The sequence below is a fragment of the Heteronotia binoei genome, chromosome 2, assembly GCF_032191835.1.
Source record: "Heteronotia binoei isolate CCM8104 ecotype False Entrance Well chromosome 2, APGP_CSIRO_Hbin_v1, whole genome shotgun sequence".
In the NCBI taxonomy this organism is placed as follows: domain Eukaryota; kingdom Metazoa; phylum Chordata; class Lepidosauria; order Squamata; family Gekkonidae; genus Heteronotia; species Heteronotia binoei.
Window position 1 is genome coordinate 274,757 of NC_083224.1, and position 15,454 is coordinate 290,210.

General features: G+C 47.9%; 1 protein-coding gene across 1 annotated transcript in view; it reads right to left on the reverse strand.

Annotated features, from left to right (window-relative positions):
* The window catches only part of LOC132567815 (uncharacterized), a 50,298-nt gene extending 35,533 nt beyond the window's left edge, over window positions 1-14,765 (reverse strand). Inside the window, exon 1 of the mRNA XM_060233497.1 lies at window positions 13,967-14,765. Coding sequence (XP_060089480.1) covers window positions 13,967-14,765 — 799 coding nt within the window. The remainder of the gene's footprint in view (window positions 1-13,966) is intronic.
* Between the last annotated feature and the right edge of the window lie 689 nt (window positions 14,766-15,454).

Sequence of the window (15,454 nt, forward strand, 5' to 3'; positions counted from 1 at the left end):
CAAGTAGGAGGTGATCATACCACCTCTAGGTCATCTCCTCTCCAGGCTAAACATACATATCTCATTCAACTTTTTCTTATAGGACTTGGTCTCCAGACCCCTCACCATCTTTGAGAGGAAGTTTGGTGTAGTGGTTAAGTGTGCAGACTCTTATCTGAGAGAACCGGGTTTGATTCCCCACTCCTTCACTTGCACCTGCTGGAATGGCCTTGGGTCAGCCTTAGCTCTGGCAAAATTGTCCTTGAAAGGGCAGCTGCTATGAGAGCTCTCTCAGCCCCACTCACCTCATAGGGTGTCTGTTGTGGGGGAGGAAGGTAAAGGAGATTGTGAGCTGCTCTGAGACTGAGATTCTGAGTGAAGGGCGGGATATAAACCCAATTTCTTCTCCTTCTTCTTTTGTTTCTCTCCTCTGGATACATTTCACCTTGTCTGTATCCTTCTTAAATCGTGGTACCCAGTAAAAAATTATAGACCAATTTTGTTATTAAATAATGACTATAAAATATACAGAATACAGAATACAGAACAAGGCTCTGTATGTGACTTTTGTCGACCTTACCAAAGCTTTCGATACCGTTAGCAGGAAAGGCCTGTGGCAAATCTTGGAACGTTTAGGATGTCCCCCAAGGTTCCTCAGCATGATCATCCAGCTACACGAAGACCAGCGAGGCCAAGTCAGACACTGCAACGACCTCTCGGAGCCCTTCCCAATAGGCACAGGTGTAAAGCAAGGCTGCGTTCTCGCGCCAACTCTCTTTACGATCTTCTTTAGCATGATGCTTCAAAGAGCCGCAGTAGATCTAGATGAGGACGATGGTGTCTACATCCGCTATCGCACCGATGGCAGCCTGTTCAACCTGAGGCGACTAAAGGCCCACTCCAAGACAATGGAAAAACTCATCCGAGAGCTACTGTTTGCTGATGATGCTGCACTCGTCTCCCACTCGGTATCAGCTCTGCAGCATATGACGTCCTGCTTTGCAGAGGCTGCCAAGCTATTCGGCCTAGAAGTTAGTCTGAAGAAGACAGAAGTTCTCCACCAGCCTGCACCCCAGGAAGATTATCACCCTCCCTGCATCACTGTGGGTGAATCAGTTCTGAAGACAGTCCAGCAGTTCAGCTACCTGGGGTGCATCATCTCCTCAGATGCCAAGATCGACAAGGAGATTGACAACAGGCTGGCAAAGGCAAACCGTGCCTTTGGCCGACTGCACAAAAGAGTGTGGAGCAACAAGCATCTGAAAAAAGGCACAAAGATCAATGTTTACAAAGCGGTTGTGATGACAACCCTCATCTATGGCTCCGAATCGTGCGTTTTATACCGTCATCACCTGCGACTCCTTGAGCGCTTTCATCAGCGCTGCCTTCGCACCATCCTCAACATCCACTGGAGTGACTTTGTGACCAACACTGAAGTCCTCAAGCGGGCAGAGGTTACCAGCATCGAGGCACTGCTGTTGAAGACGCAGCTGCGCTGGGCAGGGCATATTTCTAGGATGGAAAACCACCGCCTTCCCAAGATTGCCCTGTATGGCGAACTCTCCACCGGCCATTGAAATAGAGGGGCACCAAAGAAGAGGTACAAGGACTCCTTGAAGAAATCCCTTAGCACCTGTCACATCAACCATCACCAGTGGTCTGACCTAGCCTCAGATCGCAAAGCATGGAGGCACACCATCCACCAGGCTGTCTCTTCCTTTGAGAACGCACGCATAGCTGGTCTTGAGGACAAAAGGAGATTGAGGAAGAATAGCACTGCTACAGGACCAACCCTAAATCAGACTTTTCCCTGCAGCCGCTGTGGCCGGACCTGCCTGTCCCACATTGGTCTTGTCAGCCACCAGCGAGCCTGCAGCAAACGTGGACTATTGCACCCTTCTTAAATCTTCGTTCGCGAAGCCAAGCCGAGAGAGAGATAAAATATATACAAGAATCTTGGCAGAACGGCTTAAACAACATTTGATAAATGTTATAAAGGAGGAACAAGCAGGGTTTCTTTCTTCCCAAAAGGCAAATAAGAGACAATATTAGAACTGTTGTAAATATTGTAGAATATTATGAAAGACATCCAGAAAAGGAAGTAGCATTATTCCTTGCGGATGCAGAGAAAGCATTTGACAATTTATACTGGGACTTTATGTTTGCAGTAATGAAGAAGATGGAGTTGGGGGAAAGCTTTATTAGAATGATAAAAGCAATATACACTGAACAGCGTGCAAGGCTATGTATAAACGCAGACCTTACAGAAGATATGAAAATTAGCAAAGGCACAAGACAAAGTTGTCCGCTTTCCCCATTGTTGTTTATAATGACTCTTGAAATATTACTGATGCAGATTCAAGAAGACAAAGAAATAGAAGGATTAAAAATAAAAGGATTTACTTACAGATATAGAGCATTTGCAGATGATATAATGTTTATAAATGAAAACCCCATAAAAGTTTCACCTTTGTTGTTAGCTAAAATACAAGAATATGGGAAGTTGGCAAGACTTTGTATTAATAAAGAAAAATCAATTTTTAATGCAAAAATACGCAATTAAATAAGGAATTACAAACACTAACGGGCTGTGAAGTTACCTCCAAGGTAAAATATTTGGGTGTGGAGATAACAATGAAAAATATTGATTTATTTAAAAACAATTATGAGAAGCTATGGATGAAGATATGTTAAAATGGAACAAACTTAATTTGTCATTGCTGGGTAGAATTGCTGCAATTAAAATGAATATTCTACCAAGAATAATGTATTTGTTTCAAACTATTCCCACTGTGAAAGAAAGTAAACAATTTGATAAATGGAGAAGGAAAATTTCAGAATTTGTGTGGGCTGGGAAGAAACCAAGGATTAAAATGAAAGTTTTGACAGATGCAAAAGAGAGAGGTGGATTTCAACTACCGAAGTTAAAATTATATCAGGAAGCAGTTTGTTTGGTGTGGATAAAAGAATGAATAATGCTGTTAAACAAAAAACTCTTAGGTTTGGAAGGTCACGGAAACAAATTTGGCTGGCATGTGTATTTGTATTATGGAAAAAAGAAGATGGACGGTTTTTTCTCTCACCATTATATAAGAAATAACTTGTTAAATACATGGATGAAGTACAAGAAATATGGGGATGAAAGAAAACCATTATGGATAGTACCCGCTAAAGTAATAAAAATAATGGCGGAAATAGGTGAAGAAAAGTGGTTGTCATATAATCAATTATTAAAAATACGAAGTGGCAAAGTAGAATTGAAAACTGCTGAAGAGTTGAACAATAAATATGATTGGTTCCAAATGCAACAAATAAAGAGCTTGGTGGATAATGATATCAAAACTGAAGGGATAAGAAAAGAACAAACAGAAATGGAAATAGTTCTGCTTGGAGATAATGAAAAATTAATTTCAAAAATATATAAATTACTGTTAAAATGGTCTACGGAAGATAAAGTAGTGAAATCTCAAATGATTAAGTGGGCAATTAATGTAAATAAAGAAATACAGATGGAAACTTGGGAACACTTGTGGAAAAATTCTATGAAGCTTTTGATGTGTCATAGTATTAAAGAGAACTGTTTTAAAATGATGTACAGAAGGTACATGACTCCTAAAAAATTGGCAAAAATGAATAACAAGATGCCAGATAGATGTTGGAAATGTAAAAAACATGAAGGTTCTTTCTACCATATGTGGTGGACTTGTGAAAGGGCGAAAAAGTATTGGCAGATGATTCAGCAAGAAATTATTAACATCTTGGGATATGAATTTAAGAAAGTTGCAGAGACTTTTCTGTTGGGATTACAAATGGAAAAATTTCCAAAAGAGGACAGAACTGTAATTTGGTACTTACTTTCAGCTGCTAGGACATTATATGTGCAGTTGTGGAAGCAAGAAAAAATACCAGAGAAATGGGATTGGATTATAAAAGTTATGACATGGAGTGAAATGGACAAATTAACAAGAACATTAAGAGACTATGATTTAGAAGTTTTTAAGACGGAATGGAAAAAGTTTAGAAGATATGTAGAAAAAGAGTGGAAAATAAAAGGACATTGGACAATTTTTGATAATGATTAAGTTTTAGAAGAAGAAGAATATAAGTTTTTGTTTTAATAGTTAAGGGTACCTTTAACTATTAGCATTATAAGTAAATACCGGTGGGGGTCAAGTAATGGGGGGAGGGGTGGGTAGAAAATAATATATGGGGTAGATAAAAGAAGTAATTAAGATTTAAGAAATAATTTTGTTACCATATGTTACCAATAAAATTGTTTTAACCACAAATTGTGGTGCCCAAACCTGAACACAAGACTCTAGGCCAGGGGTGTCGAAGTCATTTGTTATGAGGGCTGGATCTGACATAAATGAGACCTTGTTGGGCAGGGCCATGTTGGGTGGGCCGAGCCATGCTGGGCCGGGCCATGTGTGTGCCTATTTAAGATTAGGTGGCTGAGATATAAATTTTATAAAGAACACAGACAAACACATTTTTTGAAGAAACTTAAAACATGCTTAAAACGTTAGCACTCATTGATTTTAAAGATGCTTTCTTTTTATTTCTCCCATGGGATCTCGGGAACTGGGCAAAGGAAGCTCTGGCTCTTTACTTCCTTCCTTCCCCAGGGGACTGGAGGGGGGAGCCTCAGCCAATAGAAGGAAGAGAGGCTTGGCTCAGTAGCTCTGCTGTGAAACTGAGAGAGCCTGGCAAAGCAAGTTATTCCTCCCCCCTTCCTTATTGCCCTATTGAAAAGTCTTATTGAAAAGCCTGATTGAAATCAAGATAAATTATGTCTATAGCATTCCCCTGATCCAGCAAGGTAGTAACTTCCTTTTTTAAAAAAGATAAGGTTAGTCTGACATGACTTGTTCTTGAGAAACTCAGCACAGTCATCTTTTCTAAATGCTCAAGGACTGACTATTTTTTTCTAAAACTTTTCCAGATATAGACGTATAAACATTCTAGGGCCAGATGTTTTCATTACGTGCCCTCTGGGTTGTAAATATGATGACATGTAAAATAATAATAATAATAAATTTTATTTATACCCCACCCTCCCCACCGAGGCAGGTTCAGGGCGGCTTACAGGACATGGTAAAAGCCATGTTAAAACAACAAAACAAGATTATACAATTCAATACAGATAACAATTAAATATTTAAATAATCTAAAAACAGTCTAAAAAATATAATCTAATAGTGCTATTATCTCAGTTATGTTAATGTTAATGATGGCATGGTGTTTATTCCAAGCTCCATCTTAGAAAGCTAGCAAGAAGAGGGCGGTTTTGCAGGCCCTACGGAATTGGCCAAGATCCCGCAGGGCCTGCACCTCTTCCGGCAGCTGGTTCCACCATTGGGGTGCTTTTATAGAGAAGGCCTGTTCTCTAGTTGTTTTTAGTTTGGCCTCTTTAGGCCCAGGTACTTCCAGAAGGTTTTGTGAACTGGATCGTAGTGCTCTCTGGGGAACATATGGAGAGAGGCAGTCCCTAAGGTAGGCAGGATACATAGGATACAGGATAAAATGATATATAGTAAAATGTGGTCCAGAAATGAGCGCGCTTGACAGTGGTAGTTTTCGCACTCACCTTAATCAGCAGCGACGACCCTCTTCACCGCGCAGGATCTGCGCGGATTTCGCACTAATTGCCGCGGAGCACCCGGAAGAGCCGGAAAGTCCCGGTGCTTTTGCGGCGCAAACGGAAACTGCAGTTTCAGTTTGCGCCGCAAAAGCGCCGGGACTTTCCGGCTCTTCTGGGTGCTCCGCGGCAATTAGTGCGAAATCCGTGCAGATCCTGCGCGGTGAAGAGGGTCGTCGCTGCTGATTAAGGTGAGTGCGAAAACGACCAGTATTTCGCTTTTAAGAAATTCCATCCCTCCTGAACCCGGTTCTTCCTAAGTATTTCTGGCCATGGGATTTTAACCAGCATAGTTCTTATTGAATTTTGCCTGTCTGAAGTCTACCCTAGAAGTCTGACTACGTATAGCTTTTCCTTTCCATAACACTGGGGTAGCCCAATCCTGAGAACCACCATTTAGCTGCCATTTAGTATGCTCAAGTGTTGCTGATAAGCGTTGTTCAACAGGAGAGCCAGTTTGGTGTAGTGGTTAAGTGTGCGGATTCTTATCTGGGAGAACCGGGTTTGATTCCCCACTCCTCCACTTGCAGCTGCTGGAATGGCCTTGGGTCAGCCATAGCTCTTGCAGGAGTTGCCCTTGAAAGGGCAGCTTCTGGGAGAGCTCTCTCAGCCCCACCCACCTCACAGGGTGTCTGTTGTGGGGGAGGGAGATAAAGGAGATTGTAAGCTGCTCTAAGACTCTGTGATTTGGAGTGGAGGGCGGGATATAAATCCAATATCTTCTTTTTCTTAAAAAGTTCTTCTTAATATCCAACCAGTACCTTCCTGCCCTTAATTTAGGCCTATTATTGCGAGTCCTCTCCTCTGCTGCCAACAGGAACAGCCCCCTGCCCTCCTCTTAGGGACAGCAGCCCTTCCAATGCTTATAGAGAGCCATCCTGGCCCCCCTCAACCTCCTCTTCTGCAGACTGAGCCTTCCGAAGTCCCTCCACCTTTCCGCCTAGGGCTGCTTGGTCTCCAGGCCCCTGAGCATCCTTGTCACTCTCTTCTGCACACACTCCATTCAGTCGACATCCTTCTTGAAGGAAGGCCTCCAGAACTGCACACAAGACTCCAGGCGAGGCCTGATCAATGCAGTGTACAATAAGACTAGGGCATCTGGATCGAGGCGGCTCCGTGGTACTGATGCTGTTAGATTTATCAGCTGCGTTCAATATGGCTGACCATCAGTTGCTAGCCCACCACTTCACCGATGCAGGGATTCAGGGGCTAGCCTTACAGTGGCTTTCCTATGAGGTCAGGGACAAAGGGTGTGAATTGGGGGAGAGTCGTCCCAGAGACACCCGTTTAATTGAGGTGTGCCTCAGGGGGCAGTTCTATCCCCGATGTTGTTTAACATCTACATGCGATCCCTTGCCCAGATTGTCTGGCAGTATGGGCTAAGTTGCCATTTGCATGGGCTGGGTTGCCATCAGTCCGCTGATGACACCCAGCTCTATCTACTGATGGACGGTCGACCTGACGATGTCCCAGAAAGCCTAGATCAGGCGTTGAAAGCCATGGCTGATTGGCTTAAGCTGAGCTGACTGAATCTGAACCCGACAAAGACAGAGGTCCTTTGCCTGAGTCGCAGCGACCTGGGCAGGGAAATCCCCCTACCAACTTTTGACAGGGCACCACCGACAATGGCGCCCAAGGTCAGAAACTTGGGGCCTCCCTGACGATGGAGGCCCAGATAGCAGCAACTGCAAAATCTGCCTTTTTCACCTTAGGTGGGCAAAACAGTTAGTTCCTGTCAGAACTGGAAGAACTCCAAACGAGGCCCAGGACTTGTTGCAAAGTATAGGCGTTTATTGGGAACTACAGAGCTGAAGGTACAGGATAACACTGATACCGAAAGTTAGCATTGGATACACTTTATGCGGTTCTGGTGACAACAATAAAACAATCTTTCACACGGCCAGAGACAATGGTCTGTTTCCCAGGGTTTGTTATCAGTAAGGGAGGATGGAGTCCTGCTGAGAGAGTCTGACCGGCTCGGCTTCAAAGAGCCACCAGAGGCTATCTGTCACCCTTCCGTGATCACAGTTTGTTTGAAATGCACAGAAATGTTTGTTAGTTGCTGGAACAAGGTTGCATGGGTTAGTGTTTGGTTACAATATGGAGTCACATAGGCTAACAGCACATAGGAAAGTTACCAGTTCTGACAGTTCCTTGACCGCGTCACACCCAGAGGCAAGGAAAAGACAAGTAAAGTTCAAGATCTTTATTCCAGCATCATAGGCAGATACAGGCATTGTTGGAACTAGTCCTCCCGCCAGTTCCCGGGTCTTATAATCCCTTGCCTTGACTGTTACAATTCAAGCAAAGCGAGCCAAGCTCCAGTGGGGATTTTGCCCGGGTTCCCTCCTACTCTATCATCACTCCAGGTGTCTGTTATCTACCCCTTCGGCTACTTCTCCACCAGCTCCCCTGACCTTGGTTGCAGAGTAACATACGAGTTCCCAGACATGCCACCCTCCCTCTAGATAAGAAGTGGGGATGCTTCAAAGCAATAGCCAGCGTAGCATACACAGTGTTAGCATTGTATGATTGTTAGCTAATTGGATACATATGGCAAGAGGAACAAAATGGAGTGACTCTGGACAGACAGTGGTGACCTGGCAACTGTGATTCATGCAACAGTCACCTCGAGATTGGACTACTGTAATGCCCTCTACTTGGGGCTGCCTTTGTCGTGAACCTGGAAACTGCAGCTAATGCAGAACGTGGCTGCTAGGCTGCTGTGGGGCGGGAGTACATACAGCCAGTGCTGCAGGAACTGCACTGACTACCAATAGTGTACTGGATTTGTCACAAAGTGCTGGTTATTACCTTTAAATCCCTATATGGCCGAGGACCTGTTTACCTGAGGGAGATCCAGTTTGGTGTAGTGGTTAAATGTGCGGACTCTTATCTGGGAGAACGGGGTTTGATTCCCCACTCCTCCACTTGCACCTGCTGGAATGGCCTTGGGTCAGCCATAGCCCTGGCAGAGGTTGTCCTTGAAAGGGCAGCTGCTGTGAGAGCCCTCTCCAGCCCCACCCACCTCACAGGGTGTCTGTTGTGGGGAAGAAGGGAAAGGAGATGGTGAGCCGCTCTGAGACTCTTCGGAGTGGAGGGCGGGATATAAATCCAATATCTTCATCTACCTCACAGGGTGTCTGTTGTGGGGGAGGAAGGTAAAGGAGATTGTGAGCCGCTCTGAGACTCTTCGGAGTGGAGGGCGGGATATAAATCCAATATCTTCTTCTTCTTCTTCTTCTTCTTCTTCTTCTTCTTCTTCTTCTTCTTCTTCTTCTTCTTCTTCTTCTTCTTCTTCTTCTTCTTCTTCTTCTTCGTCTGTCCCCACACGTTCTGCAGAGAGTGCTGAGATCTGGATCTCAACATCTCCTAGTGATCCCTGGGCTGAAGGAGGCAAGACTGTCAACCACGAGGGATCGGGCCTTTTCAGTGGCAGCCCCTTCCTGGTGGAGTCAATTGCCGGAAGAGGTTAGGGCCTTGCGGGACCTCGCTCAGTTCCACAAGGCCTGTAAGACCGCTCTCTTCTGGCAAGCCTTCCATAGGAGAATTCCTGGAGCAACCAGGAATGTTGGAGAATTCCTGGGACAACTGTTGTCCTGAGAATATGAGTAACATCTAATTTGTAGCACCAACTGTATATTGTTTTTCATTTATATTGTTTAATGGTTTTATTGATTTTATGATTGCGATCATAGTATGCTATGATCTGGTGTAAGGCGCCCTGAGCCCACCTCGGCACAGAGGGCGGGGTATAAATTGAATTAAACACAAACATTCTTGTAATTTGGATGTTATGCCTTGGTTGATACGCCCCAAGAGTAAGAGCCCCATGGCGCAGAGTGGTAAAGCTGCAGTACAGCAGTCAGAGCCCTCTGCTCACGACCTGAGTTCAATCCCAGCGGAAGCTGGTTCAGGTAGCTGGCTTGAGGTTGACTCAGCCTTCCATCCTTCCAAGGTCAGTCAAATGAGTACCCAGCTTGCTGGGGGGAAAGTGTAGATGACTGGGGAAGGCAATGGCAAACCACCCCGTAAAAAGTCTGCCGTGAAAATGTTGTGAAAGCAACGTCACCCCAGAGTCGGAAATGACTGGTGCTTGCACAGGGGACTACCTTGACCTTTAAGATGGCATTAGCCTTTTTTGTCACTGCATCACACTGGCTGCTCATATTTAGCTTATGGTCCACCCATACCCCAAAATCTTGTTCACACACACTGCTACCCAGAAGTGTGTCCCTCATCCAGTATTTGTGTTCCTCTGTTTTGTTGCCCAGAAGTAGAACTCGGCACTTATCCTTGTTAAGTTGCATCTTGTTCACTTCTGCCCACCTTTCCAGCATGTCCAGTTCTCATTGAATTCTAACTATCTCCTGGTGTGTTAGTTGCTCCTCCCAGTTTGGTGTCATCTGCAAATTTAATGAGCAGCCCCTCCACACCCTCATCCAGATCATTGATAAAAATACTGAAAAGCCCCAGGCCCAGAACCGAGCCCTCCTGTGGCCCCCCACTGGACACCTCCCTCCATTCTGCTAAGATGCCATTGGCATTTGAGAGTGGTACTCCAGCCAGTTCCCTCTCCACCTGGCTATCCTAGAGCCCAGTCCACAGTCCTCTATTCTACCCATCAGAACATCCTGGGGAACCCTGTCAAAAACTGTACTGAAATCCAGGCAAACAACATCGGCAGCATTCCCTAGATCCAGCAAGCTTGTCACTCCATCCAAGAAGGAAATGAGGTTGGTCAGGCAGGACCTGTTGGTTGGGGACAAATCCGTTCAGGCTTCTCTGGATCACCACGTTGTCCTTTAGATGCTCACAGACTGATCCCTTTAAAATCTGCTCCAGCATCTTCCCTGGGAAAGAGGCCAGACTGACTGGCCTGTGGTTTTCTGGGTCATCCCTCCTCTCTTTCTTGAAAATTGGGATAACATCTGCCCTCCTTCTCAAGCCTCGTGGCAGGTCTTCTGTCCTCCAGGAGATCTGGCAGCAGGTGAAAACCAAAGGCTCTGCAAGCACTCTAGGAAGTTCTTTGGGCCCTCTCAGGTGGGGGCCCTATGGCTCAGGGGCTTGGTCTCATTCACTGCAGCCAGGGGCTTCTCAGCTGGGGGGTGGGGGGGTACTTCCGAAAACTGCCAGGGAGGGTGATCAGTCAAGACCAGGTGAGGTCAGTGTGGACTGAAGCAAGAAGCATTACTGTTGTTTCAGGGTGCCAAAATCTGTGGAGTGGAAATAGTGGGCACCCTGGGCAGTAGTGACCAAGTGATTTTGGAATTTACAGTCTTAGGGGAGGGAAAAGCTATATGTAGTCAGACTTACAGGTTGGACTTCAGAAAGGCAAACTTTGATAAACTTAGAACTATTCTAGGTAAAATCCTATGGTCAGAAATACTTAGGAGGAAGGGGGTTCAAGAGGGGTGGGAGTTTCTTAAAAGTGAAATACTGAAAGCACAATCACAGACGATTCCTATGAGAAGAAAAAATGGAAAAAGCCTAAAGAAGCCGAGTTGGCTCCATAAACAGCTCTCTAAAGACTTGAGAAATAAAAAGACTCCTTTAGGAATTGGAAGGAGGGCCTTATAACCAAGGATGAATATAAACAAATCACCAGTGCTTGTAGAGAAAAAGTTAGGAAAGCTAAAGCTTGGTATGAGCTTAGGCTGGCCAAAGATTCTAAAAACAACAAAAAAGGTTCTTTTCTTATGTTCAGAATAAGAAAAAAACCAAGGACATGGTAGGCCCATTGCGAGGGCAAGAAAGTGAAATTGTAACGGGTAATGAAGGGAGGGTGGAACTGCTCAATTCCTACTCTTCCTCAGTCTTCCCTTCTGAGGGAAACGGTGCTCAACATGGCAAAAACAGAACATATAAGGAGGGTATGACATTCCAACCTAGGATCAGCATAGGGGTAGTACATAAACACCTAGTTTCTTTAAATGAAACTAAGTCCTCAGGGCCAGATGAACTGCATCCAAGGGTTCTAAAAGAGCGTGCGGATATAATTTCTGAGTCTCTGGCTATTATTTTTGAGAATTCTTGGAGAACAAGAGAAGTGCAGGAAGATTGGAGGCGGGCAAATGTTGTCCCCATCTTCAAGAAGGGGAAAAAAGAGGATCGGTAACTACTGACCCATCAGCTTGACGTCTATACCTGGAAAAGCTTTAGAACAAATAATCCAACAGTTGGTCCTGGAACATTTAGCACGAATGGATGTGATTACTAAGAGCCAGCATGGATTTCTCAAGAACAAGTCATGTCAGACTAACCTTATCTCTTTTTTTGAGAAAGTGACTACCTTGCTGGATCAGGGGAATGCTGTAGACATCGTTTATCTTGATTTCAGTAAGGCTTTTGATAAGGTTCCACATGCTATCCTTGTTGATAAGTTGGTAAAATGTGGTTTGGATCCTGTTACCGTTAGGTGGATCTGTAACTGATTGACCTCCAAAGAGTGCTTGTGAATGGTTCCTCATCCTCTTGGAGAGGAGTGACAAGTGGAGTGCCTCAAGGATCTACCTGGGACCTGTTTTGTTCAACATCTTTATCAATGATTTGGATGAAGGAATAGAGGGAATGCTTATTAAATTTGCCAATGATACTAAACTGGGAGGGGCTGCCAATACAGTAGAAGACAGAAGCAGGATGCAGGATGACTTTGACAGGCTGGGAAAATGGGCTAAAACCAATAAAATAAATTTTAACAGGGACAAATATAAAGTTCTGCATTTAGGTAGGAAAAATCCAATGCATGGTTATAGGATGAGGGAGACTTGTCTTAGCAGTAGTATGTGCGAAAAGGATCCTAACCTTATTAAATTTGCCAATGATACTAAATTGGGAAGGGTTGCAAACACAGAAGGCAGAAACAGGATGACCTTGACAGGTTGGGAAAATGGGCTAAAACCAACAAAATGAATTTGAAGAGGGATAAATGTAAAGTTCTGCATTTAGGTAGGAAAAATCCAATGCATGGTTATAGGATGGGGGAGATGCAGTAGCATGTACAAAAAGGATCTAGGGGTCTTAGTGGATCATACACTGAACATGAGTCAACAGTGTGATGCGGTGGCTAAAAAGGCAAATGCAATTTTGGGCTGTATCAACAGAAGTATGGTGTCCAGGTCACGTGATGTGATGGTATCGCTTTACTCTGCTCTGGTAAGACCTCACCTGGAGTCTTGCGTTCAGTTTGGGGCACCACATTTTAAGAAGGATATAGACAAGCTGGAACGGGTCCAGAGGAGGATGACGAAGATGGTGAGGGGTCTGGAGACCAAGTCCTATGAGGAAAGGCTGAAGGAGCTGGGCATGTTTAGCCTGGAGAGGAGGCGGCTGAGAAGTGATATGATCACCATCTTCATGTACTTGAAGGGCTATCATATAGAGGATGGGGTGGAATTTGTTTTTTGTGGCCCCAGAAGGTAGGACCAGGACCAATGGGTTGAAATTAAATCAAAAGAGTTTCCAACTCAACATCAGGAAGAACTTCCTGACCGTTAGTTAGAGCGATTCCTCAGTGGAACAGGCTTTCTCCTTGGGAGGTGCTGGGCTCTCCTCCCCTGGAGGTTTCTGAACAGAGGCTAGATGTCCATCTGACAGCAATGAAGATCCTGTGAATTTAGGGGGAGGGGTTTGTGAGCTTCCTGCATTGTGCAGGGGGTTGGACCCTGGAGGTCCTTTCCCATTCTTCTGTGATTCTAACAGGCTTCCTCCTTGGGAGGTGGTGGGCTCTCCTTCCTTGGAGGTTTTTCAACAGAAGCTAGATGGCCATCTGGCAGCAATGAAGATCTTGTGAATTTAGGGGGAGGCGTTTGTGAGTTTCCTACATTGTGCAGGGGGCTGGACTAGATGATCCTGGAGATCCCTTCCAACCCTAGGATTCTAGGATTGTATCTGACCCCCCCTGATCTCCCTCCCCCCCCTCCAGGATGCTCGGGGGGGGGGGGTCTGCTCCCTGGTGACAGCGCCAGCGGGCACAGGAAAGGTATCCTTACAGGTAGCACAGCAGAGAGAAGGAGGGTGGTTCCTCCAGGCGGCTGGAGGGGGAGCATCTCTTTGGAAGAGGCCCACAGAGAGGAGCACGGGGGGGGGGGGGGGGACCTGGTCCATCCAGCCGCTTTGCGCCTCCTGGCCGCTGTGGGATGGCATGGCGGGGAAGGGGGCGACAGGCTGGGCGAGAGGAAGGGCTGGTTTGGGATGCAGGGGGGAGGCGTGCGGGGGGGGGGGCTCCTCTCCCACCACCCCCCTTGCTGGAGGGCTTCCCAGTCCGGCTGAGCTGGGGACTCAGAGGCCGCTGCCTGTGCGGGACACGGGGGGTAGAGGAGTGGGGGTCTCCCGGGGGGGGCCTGCCTGCCGAGGAGGGAGGGGAAGGGCGGCGGGCAGGCGGCGAGTGAGCCAGCTGGGTCGGCGGGAGCGCTGAGGCTGAGCAGGCGCTTCCTCTCCGGTGGCCCGGGGGCGCCCAGGTCGCAGCAGCCCGGGAGCCCTTCGGGAGGGGAGGAGAGGGGAGGGCGGGGAGCGGGCGCGGCCCTGCTCTGCTCCACGTGGGCCCGCCGTCGGGGTTCCTGTTGCTGGGAGAGGCGGGGAAGGAACCAGGCGGAGGGGAGCTGCGCCGCGCGCTCCAAACCGGAAAGTCAGGCCGGGCGCAGAGCGACAGATAGCCATCTGCGGCGCGAAGCAGCAAAGAGGCCGGGGCTGGCGCTGGGACTGGCTGCCTGCAGCGGGGGCGGGCGGGGCTGGGACGGCTGGCGGGGGGCTTCCTCCGGGCTCCCGAGAGGCAGAAGCGGCGGCTCGACCGAGTCCCTCCCTCAGTCCGCGGGCAGGCCGGAGCGCAGCGCAGGGGCCGCTGAAGCAGCCGGCGCGCCTCCTCCGCTGGTAACGACGACAGGGTGGAGCGAGCGACGCCCAGACTCCCGCCTGGGCTGCAGCGCCTGGCGGGCGGGCGGGTGGGTGGCCCACGGATCCCTCGACGGGATCCCCGCCCGGGAGGAGGAGGAGGAGGAGGAAGGGCGCTGGCTCTGCCTGCTGGCGCCTCCCACCCGTGGCCCCTGGGCGTCAGAGGGCCGGCAGAGCGGGGGGTGGTGGCAGGAGAGGCTTTGGGGGCTCGCTGGCTGGAGCCTGGAGGAGGGGGGGGCGCGGGCGGGGAAGGCATCCTGGGCCCCTACAGCCCCTTGCCCGCTTCCCCCGGATGGCTCACTGTGGAGAGCCAGTTTGGAGTAATGGTGAAGTGCGCGGACTCTTATCCGGGAGAACTGGGTTTGATTCCCCACTCCTCCACTTGCACCTGCTGGAATGGCCTTGGGTCAGCCAGAGCTCTCTTATCTGGGAGAACCGGGTTTGATTCCCCACTCCTCCACTTGCACCTGCTGGAATGGCCTTGGGTCAGCCATAGCCCTGGCAGAGGTTGTCCTTGAAAGGGCAGCTGCTGGGAGAATCCTCTCAGCCCCACCCACCTCACAGGGTGTCTGTTGTGGGGGAGGAAGAGAAAGGAGATTGTGAGCCGCTCTGAGACTCTTCGGAGTGGAGGGCGGGATATAAATCCAATATCTTCATCTCCCTCACAGGGTGTCTGTTGTGGGGGAGGAAGGGAAAGGAGATTGTGAGCCGCTCTGAGACTCTTCGGAGTGGAGGGCGGGATATACATCCAATGTCTTCTTCTTTTTCTCACCTGCCGCCAGCCCCCATGGGGAGGGCCAGGCGGCCCGGGAAGAGTTCCCCCTCCCGCCGGGAGCGCGTGCAGAAGGGCGGGGGGGGGGGGGGCGTTTGCCCCAACAGGGAGCGCCTGGCCAGTGGCGGTCGGGGAGCTGGTGCGTGGGCCAGGGCGGGCGGCAGGGACCCCGT